The sequence below is a fragment of the Arvicola amphibius genome, chromosome 10 (assembly GCF_903992535.2).
Source record: "Arvicola amphibius chromosome 10, mArvAmp1.2, whole genome shotgun sequence".
Lineage (NCBI taxonomy): Eukaryota > Metazoa > Chordata > Mammalia > Rodentia > Cricetidae > Arvicola > Arvicola amphibius.
Window position 1 is genome coordinate 59524408 of NC_052056.1, and position 15157 is coordinate 59539564.

Consider the following 15157-nt stretch of genomic DNA (forward strand, 5'->3'; position numbering starts at 1 on the left):
TGTTTCACATTTCAGAAATAATCACTGTGTGTGTTATCTATATGTGATTTTTATATAGATGGAAACCTGTGTTTATGCAACTGGGGTAAGCTTATACATTCTATTCTGTAATCTATTTTTCCCATTTAACAATATTCTGTGCAGTTTCTACAGCAGTGGTTATTGTTCATGTTATATTTAGTGACCACTTTGAGTGGATTTATCTCTGCTTATTTAACCAATCCTCTGAGGTGAAACATGTAGCTTGTTCCTAAGTTTTCAGTAGTATAAAGCTGTGTAAAATATATTAACTCCACAACTTCACATTGATCTGGTCTTAGCATGTTGTCTATATGTCCTGGGCACATATGTTCATTCATCAGTGTACAGAGCCACCTCATGGCCTCCTGGTTCTGATAAGGACTCCCTCTTCTTAGGGAAGCTGGAAAAGAGCAAAGTAGACCAGATGTCCAGCTTTCTGCAGGTTACTTGGAGACATAGGAGAGGATTTCAGAGAGCATACAGCAGAGAACCTGGGCAGTTTGGGAGTGACACTCCTGGTAGTAGGCAGATATTAGGTCTGAAGTCTGTATCATAAATGAAGAACAACTTAACTGTGCTCATTTTTTTCTGTGAATCTTCATTCTCTACTGCCTGATAGTTTGAATTTTAGGATATGGGCTGCTTCAGCCTTCTCTTTCTTTTTCCCTGAAGGCAGTGATGGCCTCCTGTGTGGCTCTGAAGTTGCCTTCAGGTGCTATTGGGGCTCCCTCATCTAGACAGTGACCCGGCTTTCCGAATATATTGTCAGTAGGCATGCTTCTCAGAAATGTCTTTGTGTGAAGCACAGATAGATTCCTAGGGACTGGGTGGTGGGGGTAGGAGTTAGAAAGGAAGTGACAAGGCCAGCACATCGGACTGTAGCCATATAAATTCAGAGAAGCCACACCGATAGGACTCTGAGCAGCGTGACTTACGATATGTTATGGGAAGGCACGGAGCCGGCTTTGTTTCAGTCTTGTGAGTTACTCCATCCACTGACTTTGTTCTACTTCCTGGCCTCTCTCCTGATCTTGGCCACTCGCCAGCTCATGCTGGGCTCTGGTCATGCCAGCTCCACGGGGAAGCTTTTGTGCCTTATCTCTAACAGATAGTAATTCAATCTTTGTTACTCTGGAGAATGTGCGGGTCACAGGAAAACTTGTACTGACTTCACTGTCTTGCTGTCTCTGAGACACTGCAGACAGATTCACCACAGTTCCATCTAACCCAGGACCTTGCTGACACTCCCACAATCCTCTGCCTTTGTTTCATCTACAGCCGTTTCATCACACAGTCCCTTCTTAGGCTGGAGTTTGTCTTGTTATCCTTTTGTAAATCTCTGAATATTTCCCCCCTACCTCTATACTTTGCTTTGACATTGAAATTACATGTCTGACTTTCCCCCTAAACCTAAAGTTCCTTGTTATCAGGAACCTTACATTATTCTCACAGTGGTAATAGTCTTGTTTGACACGTACATATTTTGCAATGAATATTAAACTTAATTAATCCAGTGTGTTTAGGTGACTGAGACAAAAATCTTCAGGAGAGATTTAAAAGTTGCTTAAAACTCTAGGAATCATTTCAGGGGTATCCGATCCACTTAGGATATGGTTAACTTACTGATTTATAAATCCAAGTATGTCGGATGACATGCAAGGTTTCTGCCACCTCATTTCCATGGGATCTGAGTATTTGGTGTGTGTGTGTGTGTGTGTGTGTGTGTGTGTGTGTGTGTGTGCGCGCGCGTGCCTGCACAGGCCTTTCTTGGTCTCTGAAATTATTTGAAAGCAATAAGAAGCCAAGCCTTTTGGTTCTCTGCAGCAATCAGTAACCCTCCTTTGATGGTGTTCTTCCAGAATTTCATCACACATGCTTGTCTTCGGGACACAGTGTACCATCTTTCTTCTCAGCTGCCTTCTCATTTGGTTCACATACTCTGGGACAGCCTGGTCAGCAGCCATGTGGAGTAGCAAGCATTCGTGACTTCAGTACCGAGGACAGCGACACCTTTGCCTGGAAAGGGGAGGGTGCTTTGTTTGCAGAAGTTCCTGTAGCTGCTGGAAGCTTGAATGTCTTCCTTCTCCTCCTCTTCTGCATGGCAGTTCTGGAAACCTGCTTATCACGTTGACCCTAATTCCCGCGTCAGTCTGTGCTGTTATGTTCCTATGACCTTTCTTCCACTCATGGCCATAACAGAAGCATAAAGTTGCATGAAACCGTGGAGGTGGGGCAGGAAGGAGGTCTGCGCTGAGCTTCCGGACTGCTCCGTGAAGTTCCCACGAGGGTCTCTTACCTTGAGCTGCCCAGATGGCTGCTGGGTTATTGTTGTCATTGATTTGTGTGCTTTGCTGCTATCTATATCATATCCACATTTCAGGACACTGAATGAGAGCAGAAGAGAGAGCGTTAGGAGGTCCTGGGCCAGTTCAGGTTGTGGCATCTGATTGGGTACCCTCTGTTATGACGTAGTCAAGGTTTGCTTTTAGAGTCAGTAGCTGACATTCTTGCTGAGGAGCAGGAGGGGAACCGAGCCCTAAGGAGCAAGCCTTTGGCATGCCTGAACTGCTACAGTACCAGCCTCTCAGCTCTCTCTAAATAGAATAGCTAATATATTGCTAATAATATATTGCTAATATATATATAATAGCCAATATATTGCTAATGTTCAGTAGTTGGCTGGTGTTCATCTCCAGTAGCCTCACATTTCTCGGGGGTCCTTTGCAGAAGCATTGCTCAATGATACATGTAACACGAGCACTTTAAATATCCCGTTCTGCTAGAATACAGGGAACATGCTTGATAGACAGAGGCACTCCTGGAGTGGTCACATTCTGGTGTTTGCCTTACACTCAAGGATGCCAACTTCTGGGGGGAGGGAGGGAGAATGAGCATCTGTGAATTGCGGTTGAGGTCTCAGCTCCGGATAATATTAAGTCTTGTGAAGAATAAACAGAAACAGTTTGCTCATTAGCTGGGCTTAGAGAGGTGTTACCCACATGTTTAAAGTGCTAATTATAAGTGATCTTTAATAGAGCTAATTTAGCAGTGGCAAGTATTACACATTTCTGCTTTTTTAAAAGTAGCCCATTAGCCAGGTCTTTCTATCTAATATTGGCTTTAGAAGTTAATATTGAAATTGGCTACAGTTAGAGTTCATGTGGAAGCATGGGAGGAGAAGAAAGATGAAGGTGGAGGTTGGAATCAGAAGAGGGGGTGCACAGGAGAGGGAGGCACAGCGGCCAGTGCCTCTGTGTGAAAGGCTCCATGGCACCGTGAGTCTGCAGGGCACAGTCCCTGTAGTTAACGCCTTATGTGCTTCAGGCATTAGAGCCACCTGGGTAAGCACCTGGCCTGCCCTCAGGAGTTTAGCTAGGTCTAGTGAGAGAGCCAGATGTGGCAGTGGACAGTGAAGAACGACCTGCAGTGAAGAACGACCTGCACGAGGAGGAGGAGCCAGCCTGACCTGCTGTGGTTGAAAGTTTGAGAAGGTACTGAGGGAGGGCATGCTAGACTCCAGTGTGCAGAAAGTCTTCCTTTATTCAAGGGTATGTCCGAGCTGGGCGACGATCAGCATCGCCTCTTTTCTTCATAAAGACTGCCCACCTTGGTTACCGTGCCAAGTTGCTGGCTACTGCTTCACGTTGTGTAAGGCCTGGTCACTTGGTTTAGGAAAATTCAGTATCTTTAGCAGCTGCCAGAAGAGGAACCCTTTGTTTTCCTCTGTGTATGCTGAATCAGATATCATTTTCCTATCTGTGTACACTGGAATCAGACTAACAGAGGACCTGCATGTCCTTTGCTTGGGAGCTTCATGGCCAGGGAGGAGAATTCTGCAGCCCTGTTTGTTCCCTTCATACCTGCAGGGTAGGGAGACAGGATGTCTCCAGCACTCTTTGACATTTGTGTGTGGTGAGGATAAAGAAGATGCCTGGGTCTTTTCATGCTGGATGCATTTCCAGTCTGGGGAGAGGCCTGTGGGACTCCATGCTGTACTGTGTTTTCTTGTTGACATGAATCTGTTCCGTCCCTCTCTGCCAGATGTATTCCTCTCAGCATATACTTCCTGCCTCGGTGGTAGCTGTTTTAAGGAGCGCTCCAAGAAATATATTTACATTTGCTCGGGTTTTCCAACAGGCCATTTCCTCAATAGCTCATACACATCTGTAAAGAGAAAACAAAATCCTTACTTGCTCCATTTCTGCATGTGTCTTTCTCGTCAGATCTCACTTTTTCTTGTCACCCCACTCTGTCACTTCCCTTTGCTTCACTTAACTTAGGAAAGAGAAGACAGGGGAGATGGGCATCTTGTCTCTGTCACTAATAGGTCCTTTGCTAACCCTGGCCCCTGTTACAGACAGCATCTTCTCCCAAACTGTCTGTTTACTATACAGGAGGGACCACGAAGAAGTCTCTTCCTTTATGAGTCAGTTCTTTAAGGATCTTCACAGGTCTTATACAAGCCACCAGCCTGCTGCTGGCCTGACTGGCTTCTGGAAGGGGCCCAGAACAAACGTCCTCTTGGAACTTAGGGGAAAGATCAGGAGAAATTTCTACCACCACCTTGCGTCTGAATCTCCCCTGGCCTCATCCACAGACCAGGAGTGACGTCAGAGCCTATGGAGCACTACCCTGCTCTGAGCTGCACCTTTCCTCTGGAACCAGCCAAACGCTCCTTTCCTCCCTTCTCATCCCCATGATGCAGCTCAGCCCAGCTCTCTGTGGCTCCCCAGGCATATGCGGTTTCCTCGGAGGAGCAGCTTCTGGAAATAAGACTGCAGAGCGCCCTGCCCTGCCTCTTGTAGCCTCCACTCTGTTGTCTGTGTCCCTTCCTGACCGTCTTCTCCTTCTGTTATTCAAAACCCAGTCCACATCCTCTCGAGGGTGAGCCTGCCCTAACTATCCACCTCCAGCTCTGAGCTCACTGAAACCATGTGCCTCCAGTTTGGCGCAGTCTTTCCCAAGTCCCTTTTGTGTGACAGACATTGAGCTAGGTGTGAGGGTAGAACAGTAAGTATGATAAGGCCCTTTCCCTGGCGATGTCAGGATCAGTTAATGGGGAGTGAAATGAAACACATAGATGCCATTCGAGAATGATAAGGTACAACTGGGGACAGCTCAGCTTGATTGAGAGGTCAGGGAAACCACACAGAAATGATGGATTTGAGAGATTTAGGAGGTAGAGTCAACATAATTGAATGTCTGCCTTGAAAAGTGTGATGGAGAAGTGAATGTCTACGATGCTACCCATGTTTCTATTTGGACACCTCAGTGATGGGCAGTGCCCATTATCAGGTAGCATGGATACTGGGTGGTTAATACCCATCATAAGGATAGCATTGATACTGTGTGCTTAGGTAGAGGGTGGATGGGAGGATGGATTTCTTTATCAGAATCTCAGTATCTTTTCTTTTCTGCAGAGTCGGGTAGATACCCAGTATTAGGGAAAATGAGCACTGAGTATTTGGGGCTGTAAGTCACCCAGAGGGCAGAAAGTGGTCTCCCCGTCACTTGGGGGGGAATTCCACCGGGTACCCTGTGCTCATGGCATGTGGAGGTCTCTGGGTGAGAGCCTTTCCTTTTCCTGTTCCTTGTTCAGCATTGCCTGCTGTTCAGTGCTATGGATCAGGGATCGTCTGGCATAGAGAGGCATAAGTTGGCTCTCCTGTCTTTTAGGGTCATCTCAAAGATGGCATTTTGATCTGTAAATACGATCACTGACAATGTTTTTGAGAGCAAGAAGGCAGATCTCAGAAAATAAGAAACTATTTTCGTTGTGAAATTAAGACATTTGTTGCATGGGGGCAATGCGTTATAAACCAATCCTAGATAGGTGTGGTTTATAAATATGCTCCTTCAAAACAATACATGGTTCATTCTCAATGGCCTGGAAGATGAATTATTAATACATATCTTCTGGGTGATCTTTTATTGCAGCCTGGGAAGTAAGTGATAGATTACAGCTAAGACCTGAATCTCCGAAATCCTGAGGAGGGGGGTGGATCTTCTCATGGTGGGTCAGTGTAGAAAGACACAGCAGCTTCAGAGCTGATAGTCAAAGCCTTGATTAGACTAGGTGAAGGCAGTTTCTCTGAAGCTGGCTTTGCTTCATAATGTGTGAATAGAGTCACCTAGGTTCTTGTTACAACACAGGTTCTGATTCTATAGTTCTCAAGTGGGACCTGGAACCCTAGGCTACTATCAAGTCTTAGGTAGTAGGTCGAACATTACTTTAAAGAGGAAGACTCTAGGGCTGGTTTTCGGGAATCCTTTTGAAGTGATACCAAGTAAAATTGTCTTGCTACTGAGCATCCTAAGAGCCCATTTAGCCAACACTGATTTGAGTGTGATTTTGTGTTTCCCTCGTCTGAGGTCATTCATACATGAGTCTCCTTGCTGAGTATTTATTACATGCTAGGTAGGCCTTGTGCTAGACTGTGGCAGTACCAAGACAAATAAGAAGTGGGGCTTGCTGTCCAGGGACTTCCAAGCAGCGACAGACAGGTGTACCAATAGGACCATGAGTTGTTCAACAGAGATAGGGCACCACCTGCACAGAATACAGCGGGATGGAGGCAGGGACCTGCGTGCTGGGAAGTTTGCCATTTTATTGGAGGGCTGGGACTCAGCCCCGCTTGCTGCCATGTTGAAAAGCTTACAGAGTCACTCTTAAATAAGTGCAAATTGTGGAAGCATGATGGAAAACCAAAAGGAAATAAAGAGCACTCCATGGGCTTCCTGGCAGCCTACACTTTTGAACAGTCACCAAATGCTCACCCAGTTGTTTGTTTCTGTGTTTGTTTCAATCAGGATTGCTTTCTGGAGGAGACTGGCTTGGAGCCCAAGCACTCTGCTTCCTTAAGGGAGTCACTACTTTCCCAGGCCCAAGAAACCATGGGCGGGGCCCATGGCACAAGGCCCAGCCCTGCTCTTCCTTAGGGCCAGAAGTGCAGGCTGGGTGCCATAAAACCATGGGCGTTTTATGTATGAGAAGCAGTGAGGAGGGAGGTGTGAGGGGGACCAGGCAGCAATGTGAGCATGGTGCTCGAGGTACAGGGCAGCGAGGAGCAGACACAGGCCTGGGAGGAGACCTGAGCTGGAGGGTCGTGGGGGGATGGAGGTGGTGATTTTTACTTCCCTAATAGATGCAGAGTGTTTCAACTTTGCTAATTACCAGAACAGCAGGCTTGTAATTCTGACAGCAGCAGGACATGAATGTGGTGGGCTTAGCACTGAAAGCTAGCCAAGCATGCCTTTGTCCTTAAGAGAAAGCACAACTCCCACACTGGGTCAGGTCCGCAAGGGTTCCTGCTGACTTGTTTTGTTTTCCCTTATAGGACTTCCAAGGAGTTAGGGGCTTTTATTTCTTCTCAGGCCTTCTATAGAGGCAATAATGGATCTATTGTTTTAGCAAGCTTGTCTTAAGGAAAAGGCTGGTCTACCGTTGGTCTACTGTTCACAACCTAGTAATGCTATCAGATATACTTTGTGTCAGTTAGCAGTTGTGCAAGCTGCCACTAACAGAGCATGTGTACTTAGAGTTCTTCTGTCACTTTTCTTCCATTTTGGCAACTGGTCTACCTGCATTCCCCACCTGATCCCAAGAAAGAATGGGCCCGGAAGCCAGGGAGGAGTTGTTCTAGTTGTACAGAGCACAATGAGACTGAATGAAGAATCTGCTCCTAATACGTCCCTTTCAAAACCTGTTGCTCTGATAGTGGTCTGATTGTGAAGGCCGATAAAGATGCAGAGCCAACTTAGAAAGGTTTAGGGCCTTAAAGCTGAGAGGCACCTGGTGATCATCCACTTGATTCACTAGTGTTTATTTGACCACTGACCTCTGGCACCCCACTTTAGGAAGGGGTAACTTTCAGTCGTTTATTCTTTCATCAAATATTTATTGACCATTTACCAGGAGTCTACCAGGATGTGTACTTGCTAGTGAAAACATGTTCCAATTTCATTGATCCTATTTGAGTTAGCGGTCAATGAACTTACCCTTTATTATATATTCTAATGGCTGGTTTCACAAGGGCCTTGGGGGAATTCATACATAGGCTCTTCGGACAGTGCAAATAGGTTTTATATGCAAGGTCGCCCGTTTCTGAGCCCCTGGGCTAATTAGTTTAGCTCTACTTGGCTTTACATAATGCATGTATTGTTGAAAAGTTATTTGTAATTCAATTTTTGAGAAATGAAAAGCTAATTTAAACCACTAAGGGAACGTTTATTTTAAAAGACCCCCTAAGCAAATGCTTTTATAATGTGAAAAACCTTGCTGCTGCTGCTGCTGTTGAGAATGATTACTTCCTAGCTATGGCTGAGTAAATCTGGGGTATTTTGAGAGTTCTTGTGGTGGGCACACAGTCAGGTATATAGCCCAACCTTAATCTGAACTTGCTTGAGAGGCCTCTGGCCCAGGAACTGGAAACCTGCGAGTTTTAGAAGAGGCCAGCTCAGGACTGACATTTACCAGAAGCCATGGTCACTAGCTACGTGGAGGAATGGTTTGCTGTTCTTCAGGTTCTGGACCTTGGAGTTAGAAGGAAGAGAGAGAGAGAGATGAGACTAGGCCCCCCTCTCTGCAGCTAAGAGTGGTTTGAACATAACATACCCAGTCCTTCCTGGAAGTTGCCAAGGGTGGCCTTGAATTTATAACCATCCTGCCTTGGCCTTCTGAGGTTACAGACTTGCACTGCCAGGCCTGGCTTACTTTGGGCTTGTAAATAATCTGGAAAAAAAGTCAGGATAGAATTTATTTTTTTATATTAGCCTTTTTACAGAAATAGTGAGACTACTAATGTAAGTAGAGTATTTTAAAAACTGAGAAAAAAATATTTCACTTGTAAAAATAAGTTTTTTGATACTTCAATGTCACAAATTAAAGATGGTTAAGAAGCTAAAATGTTTTCCTGCGGCATGAGGTAGAAAAGAAAAAAAGCAAATCCTAGGAAGTATTTGTAAATTTTGCAATAACTGATGCTAATTAGTCTCTTTCATGAGATGTGGTCGTTTGGGTGTGGGGGATAAGGTTTGAGCGCAGCTATCTGAAGAAACTAAGGTAGAGGTATAGAACAAGGCTTCTGTCTTTGAAGTCAGAACTCTGCCGGTGTTGCTTTCTTCTTTGCTGCGGCGCAGCGAGCATATGCAGCTCCTCTGCCCTCCATCCACTGTGTGCCAGCTTCTGAAGAGACGTAATTGCTGAGTAAAAGGTTCATTACATCAGGGACACATGAAAAGGAGGAGAGAGATGAAATGGTCAGACACTGGAAATGGGATTGGGGTTTGATTATGACCTCTGACCTTGGACACCGGCATTCGGTGACACACCTCTTTCTCTTCCTTGGTTGGGTGTGCATGGGGCATGAAATTTCCTCTTCCCTGGGCCAGTGAACTAATTTCTAGTGTGTTGGTAAAATTCTTATGCTGTCAAGAGACTGAAGGTAGAGACAAGCTTGCCCAGCATGCTACTCTCCTTTGTAGATTTCAGACTTACCCTCACAGCATGTGGACAAAGACGCTAGAACAGCATTCGTGGTCCCAGGCTCTGGAGCCTGGAGCCGGCAGAACCGCTGATCCTCTGTGTGATGTCTTAATGGTGACACACTGCAGAGACCCCAACTACAGCTCCCAGGGCAAGGGGTGGGCGGTTCTCTTCCAGAGTGCTTGTGTGAGGCACTGGGGTTGACTAACGTGATCACTGGGGGCCAGCCTGGGGTTTTATGCATGCGTGAAAGCTGGTCCTCTCTTCCCACACTCCTCATATGGACTGGGTTGCCCTTTACTTTTAGGAGTATAGTTTTTCTAGGTGAATCTTTCCCAGTTTTGGTGAGTTCCAGGTGTCTGCCTCCAGCACCCTAATTAGCACTTGGTTAGACCCTGGAGATGACTTACAAACAAAAAGTAAGACTTAACGGGCCAGACAGACAAAGTACATGTCTTTAGGAGATTTGTTTCTGTGGAGGACTGGTGATGACATTAGGTGTGGGGTGGGTATGGGATGTCATCATCTTTGCTTCCAGCTGTTGGATTTTTGTAAGTTATTTTTCCCCTTGGTAAAATGAAGTCTAACAGTGTTATCTGGGGTTATTTAGGGTTTTGTAAACTCTCTTGCTATTCATCCATACTACATGTTGTCGGGGTGACACGATGCCAGGTACTAGAGGTACAAACATGCTTTTAAAGCATCTTGCCATTTTCAAGTCATTCAACAAGCGTGGGGCTGCCAGTGCTATCCTTGGGGCATGGACTCAGTAGAGGAGTGACTTGAACTGTCCCCTCCTGAAAAGGGCCAAGAAAAGATGACTTTAACCTTATCGTGATGGGGATGCTCCCTGCGTTGGGCTGGGCTACAGACCTGCATAAACCCGGATGATGAGTCTGGGAGACAGAGAGTGGGACCTTGGGACCTGACAGGTAGCAGACATCTTTATTCTTTTTGTTTTGTTGTCCCACAGGATCCTTTCGGAATGATGGTTTGAAAGCTTCTGATGTCCTTCCCATCCTAAAGGAGAAAGTGGCCTTTGTGTCTGGTGAGTATCTTCATATGTTCCTTGAGAGATGTGTGTGTGTGTGTGTGTGTGTGTGTGTGTGGTTCATGTTTGATGTGCATGGTATGTATGTGTGTGTGTGTGTGTGTGTGGTGTGGTATGTGGTTCATGTTTGATGTGCATGGTATGTATGTGTGTGTGTGTGTGTGTGTGTGTGTGTGGTGTGGTGCATGTCTGATGTGTGGTGTGTGTGTGTGTGTGTGTGGTGCATGTTTGATGTGGTGTGTGTGGTGCATGTTTGTTGTGTGTGGCATGTATGTATGTGTGTATGTGTGCTGCATGTTTGATGTGGTGTGTGTGTGGTATATGTTTGATGTGGTGTGTGTGTGTGTGTGTATGTGATCACTCGCTTGCCTCTGTGGACCTGTGAGAGGAGAAGCATTGGCAGTTAGGCTTGTAGCAGCTGCTTCCTCCCTACAATGACAGGCACAGGGGGCTCTGGGCTCATCTGGAGACTCTAGAGGACACTTGCAACAACAGGCAGGTTCACACACACCTCACACTCTGTTGCCTGATTCGCCCTCTCTGGCAGGGCTGCTATGGCACTGTGAGAGATTCCTGTAGAAACAGAGTGTCTAGTCCACCTGTTCCCCAGGGTTTTATCTGCTGTTTCTTAGTGCGTCACACACAGGAGATTTCGATTGTTTTTGGCTTCTCTTTATCTGTTTTCTTAGCACAAGGAACCCAAGTGTTTGTATTTACAAGTTTAGTTCTTGATTTGTTTGTTTGTTTGTTGCTGTTTTGTTTTCTGAATGGCAACTTCCAAATCATGACTCCCTGCTTCCCTCCCAGCCTATCTTACACACCTAGGTCTCTGAGCATGTAATGTGAGCATCAGCTATCTGCAGCCTTCAGGCCATCCACTGCTTCTTGTAAACAGTTTGATTGGAACCTAGCTATGTGTGTTTGGTTAGGTAGAGTGTTTGTTTCCAATAACGTCACAAACTTGACAGCTGAACTGGGGTCCTTCTGGATCAGAACTTGGAAGACCCTGGGCCTGAGCTGGGTGGTGGGAACAGCGCAGAGGCCTTATCTTGGTAGAGAAGCCCTGTGCTACCCCTTGTAGACAGAGCCTTTATTTCTGGAGACTTTGTCTTGTCTGCATGAATAGCCACGGAGCCACAGGGCGTGAGTGAGCATGCTCCCATAGTATAACGACTTACCCCATACATAGGCTCTACTGGCTCGGCTGATATGCCAGCCATAGTAGAGAGAAGGGAGAGATGGAGAGAAGAGGGGGGTCCTCGGTGGAAAAGGGAAACCATATTTGAGTTGTCTCCACCTTACCATAAAGGAGAGAGGGCAGGGGGCTGGAGAGATGGCTCAGAGGTTAAGAGCATTGCCTGCTCTTCCAAAGGTCCTGAGTTCAATTCCCAGCAACCAAATGGTGGCTCACAACCATCTGTAATGGGGTCTGGTGCCCTCTTCTGGCCTGCAAGTATACATGTAGACAGAATATTGTATTCATAATAAATAAATGAATGAATGAATGAATAAATAAATGAATGAATAAATAAATAAATAAATATTTTTTAAAAATAAAAAGGAGAGAGGGCAGCAAGTCAATGTGGTATAGGAAGGGAGGCAGGCCTGAGCTAGGTACACAGGAGCCTTTGCAGGACATGTGAATACCGCAGCAGGGGTGGCGTGGTATTTTCTCACAGTTGTTGCTCCAAAAGCTGCCTTGCCCTGCTGTGTTAGGTAGTGAGCCCCTCGTTACTAAAGGTGTAGAGGCAGAGCAGAACAACCTCCCTGGGGTGTGATTTCATCATAGAGGCATGTATGTGACAACCTCAAGGTGAGCTAGGGTTTGGAGTGCTTTCTGAATTGTGGAAAGAGCCTGTGTGGAAGTCCTTGGTGGTCTCTGTGCATTGATGTGCCCCAGGCCTCATAGCCTCAACTCCTAGTACAGGCTTGCAGCCCACTTCCTTCCATTTTGTGGCCCTTAGTAAAGATGATGCTCTTCCTGCCCTTGGGTGTCCTGCTGATGCTCCTGCTTATCCTGTGCTACATGTTTTCCTTCTCAAGAGTTCCTTTCCTATAGCTGCCAGCTTCCTCCTTCCCTTCCCCAGTTACCGTCCACTTACCCTCCTCCAGAGGCCTTTTTAGACTTAGCCCATGGTTCCTGACAACATCTTGTTCAGCATCCATCGGGGCTATGAAGACATAGTATGTTCTGACATGGGAGCCCTTATTCCTTGTTTATGGCTCATTTTTCCCATGTACAGTCAATTAGAATGTGAGTGGGACCAAGCCAGGCCTGAAAAAGTCCACCAAGAGAGAGGATGTTGCCTTTATGGGATTCATGGAAGCAGTTTGCCAGGAAAGCAGTCAGGGGTGAGGCAGGTAGGAACTTCCCAGAGAGGATAAAGAGCCTGGCAGTGTGCCACTCACTGCTGTGTGCCCGCATGAGCTGAGCCTGACTCATCCATGCTTGTCTTGAGCTTCTGGGCTTAGGAAATGTTGCCCTCCCGTACCTGGGAAGGGCACTAAGGGCGATTGGGAGATAATAACTGGCTGCATCTGAAAAGGAAAACTAAAAATTATCTCTTTATTCCATACACGCTGAGTCAGAAAACAAAACACAAAATTAAAACCGAGTAGAGAAGTCCCCCCAGTTAAATACTGCAGTGTGGCAGTTGCATTTTATTCTGAGAGCAAAGCAAGGAGCACGGTAGGCAGAGAAACGGACCATTAGCTGTGCCCACCCTCTTCTGCCAGGGTCTCAGCTTTGGCCAGGTAAAAGAAAGCATGTTGCCATGACAACGGACATCTGGACTAGGCCAGGGCAACCCAACCACTTCCGCCTGTGTGTGGGCATGTGTGACGGTGGCTGTGTCTATCCCTCGGTGTGCCTCTGTTGTCCCAGTCATGCTGCGTCGTGCTCCAAGGTGCACAGCGGTGGGTGGGCTCCTGGCCTCCCACTCAGAGCACCCATATCTCTTCTTTCTACTCAGCCCTCCCGTGGAGGACCCACTGCATCCCTGGGGTCTTCACACATTTACACCCTGTCTATGGTCACCCCTGGGCGGTCCTTCTCTGGTTTTGCTGTCATTTTCCACTGTTCTCACTGATGTCCCCTGCTAGTGGGGACCGCTTTTCATACTCTAGACCCCAAAGCTTCAAAGTGTGTTCCATAAGATAATCTTTGAAAATGAGGAAGGAAGTCTGGGACTTGATGAATATTAAAGTCCTCCCACCTTCAACTTGGACCACCTATCAAAGCACATTAACATTTTAAGGCTCTGTAAAATCCTACAATAACCAACTTTATCTCGTCTAACCTGGCATTTCCAACTATAAAATAGCCTCGTTCCTTTTAAAAATGTGTGCGAATACATTAAAATCTTGCAGAGCTATTGTTATTTGAATCCAACTTTTGGTACGCTTCCTGAGATGTGTCTCCCTCCCACACGACTTCCATATGCTACCCTAACCGGAGCCTGGTACCTCCTCAGAGTGTGAGCCCTCCCCTACTTCAGTCAATGAAAAGATGTCTCTCACTCTGGGCCTTCCTCCTTCTCTACCCTGCTTTCCTGTCTACAGGGAAGGAGAGCTGTTGACATTTCTAGAACACCCAACCACTCCACCCCCATTGTCTGCATCCTTATCCTGTAGCTTCTGCCACCAAAGCCTGGCACAGGTAGGGAAAGGGTAAGAACTTGTTGCTCAAGTGAATGGTGCTGTTGACGAAAGATCACGCCACCATCTGCGATCTTTTATTTTGCTCTGAGACGGGTTTAGCTGTCCTTCTCCATGACTTGTCTTTATTTTCTTCTCTTCCTGGGTCGTGTAGCCTGCTTTAGAGAGAAAGGCACAGCCCTGTAAACTGAGTGCTAGATCCTTCATCTTTCCCCTGCTGTGGGACCTCATTCCATCCACTGTCCCCGGCCTCCCACCATTATGTCTCCACTATACTTATTCTTCCTCTTTATTCTTGGATGTCTTTCTCATTCTGAGAAAAGATAGGATGGATCCTGCTGCCTTTTCTTGTCTCGTGATCCATACAAAAGAGACACCTGTGGAGACAAAAGAGGCAATTTCCCACCTTTGGAGGCCCCCTACATACTCAGAACCTTACCTCCAACTGTGATTCCGAAGCTCTTGTCTCATGTTGACAGGGGACCATACCAACCAACCATCTAAACCACCTGGTTTCTTTTTGCCCATGAGAGTCTCTGCTCTTCAGATTCACATGGTCCTACTTATAAGGTGTCAATGGAAGGTCAGGGAGAAAGCTAACATTTGTGGCAGACAGACAGACAACAGACAGAGAAACATACACACAAACATCTCCAAGGGTGGAAATGTTTAGGGTGATGAGATCAAGGCTGGCAGAGAAGGATGTCTGAGATCCTTTTAGCTTCGGAGAACCCATTTCTCTAACCCTTCTGTTTCCTTTCTTCATGTGGATTATGGAATCACAGTTGGGAGAGAAGGTCTTCTTCTAAGGCAGATGAGATCAAGGTGATCATCAATATGAAGAACTAGGATTGAGGTTATGGAAAGTCTGAACTTGGGGTGCCTGTGGCTCATCTCTCTATCTGTACAAATCTACTCTGTTGGGGTAGAGAGGGACTTGGATG

General features: G+C 46.3%; 1 protein-coding gene across 8 annotated transcripts in view; it reads left to right on the forward strand.

Moving 5' to 3' along the window:
• Kalrn (kalirin RhoGEF kinase) overlaps positions 1–15157 on the forward strand; it is a 589603-nt gene that overhangs the window by 166546 nt on the left and 407900 nt on the right. For all 8 annotated transcript variants that reach the window (XM_038346659.1, XM_038346661.2, XM_038346663.1 and 5 more), the window contains exon 2: positions 10479–10553. In XM_038346659.1, coding sequence (XP_038202587.1) covers positions 10479–10553 — 75 coding nt within the window. The remainder of the gene's footprint in view (positions 1–10478; positions 10554–15157) is intronic.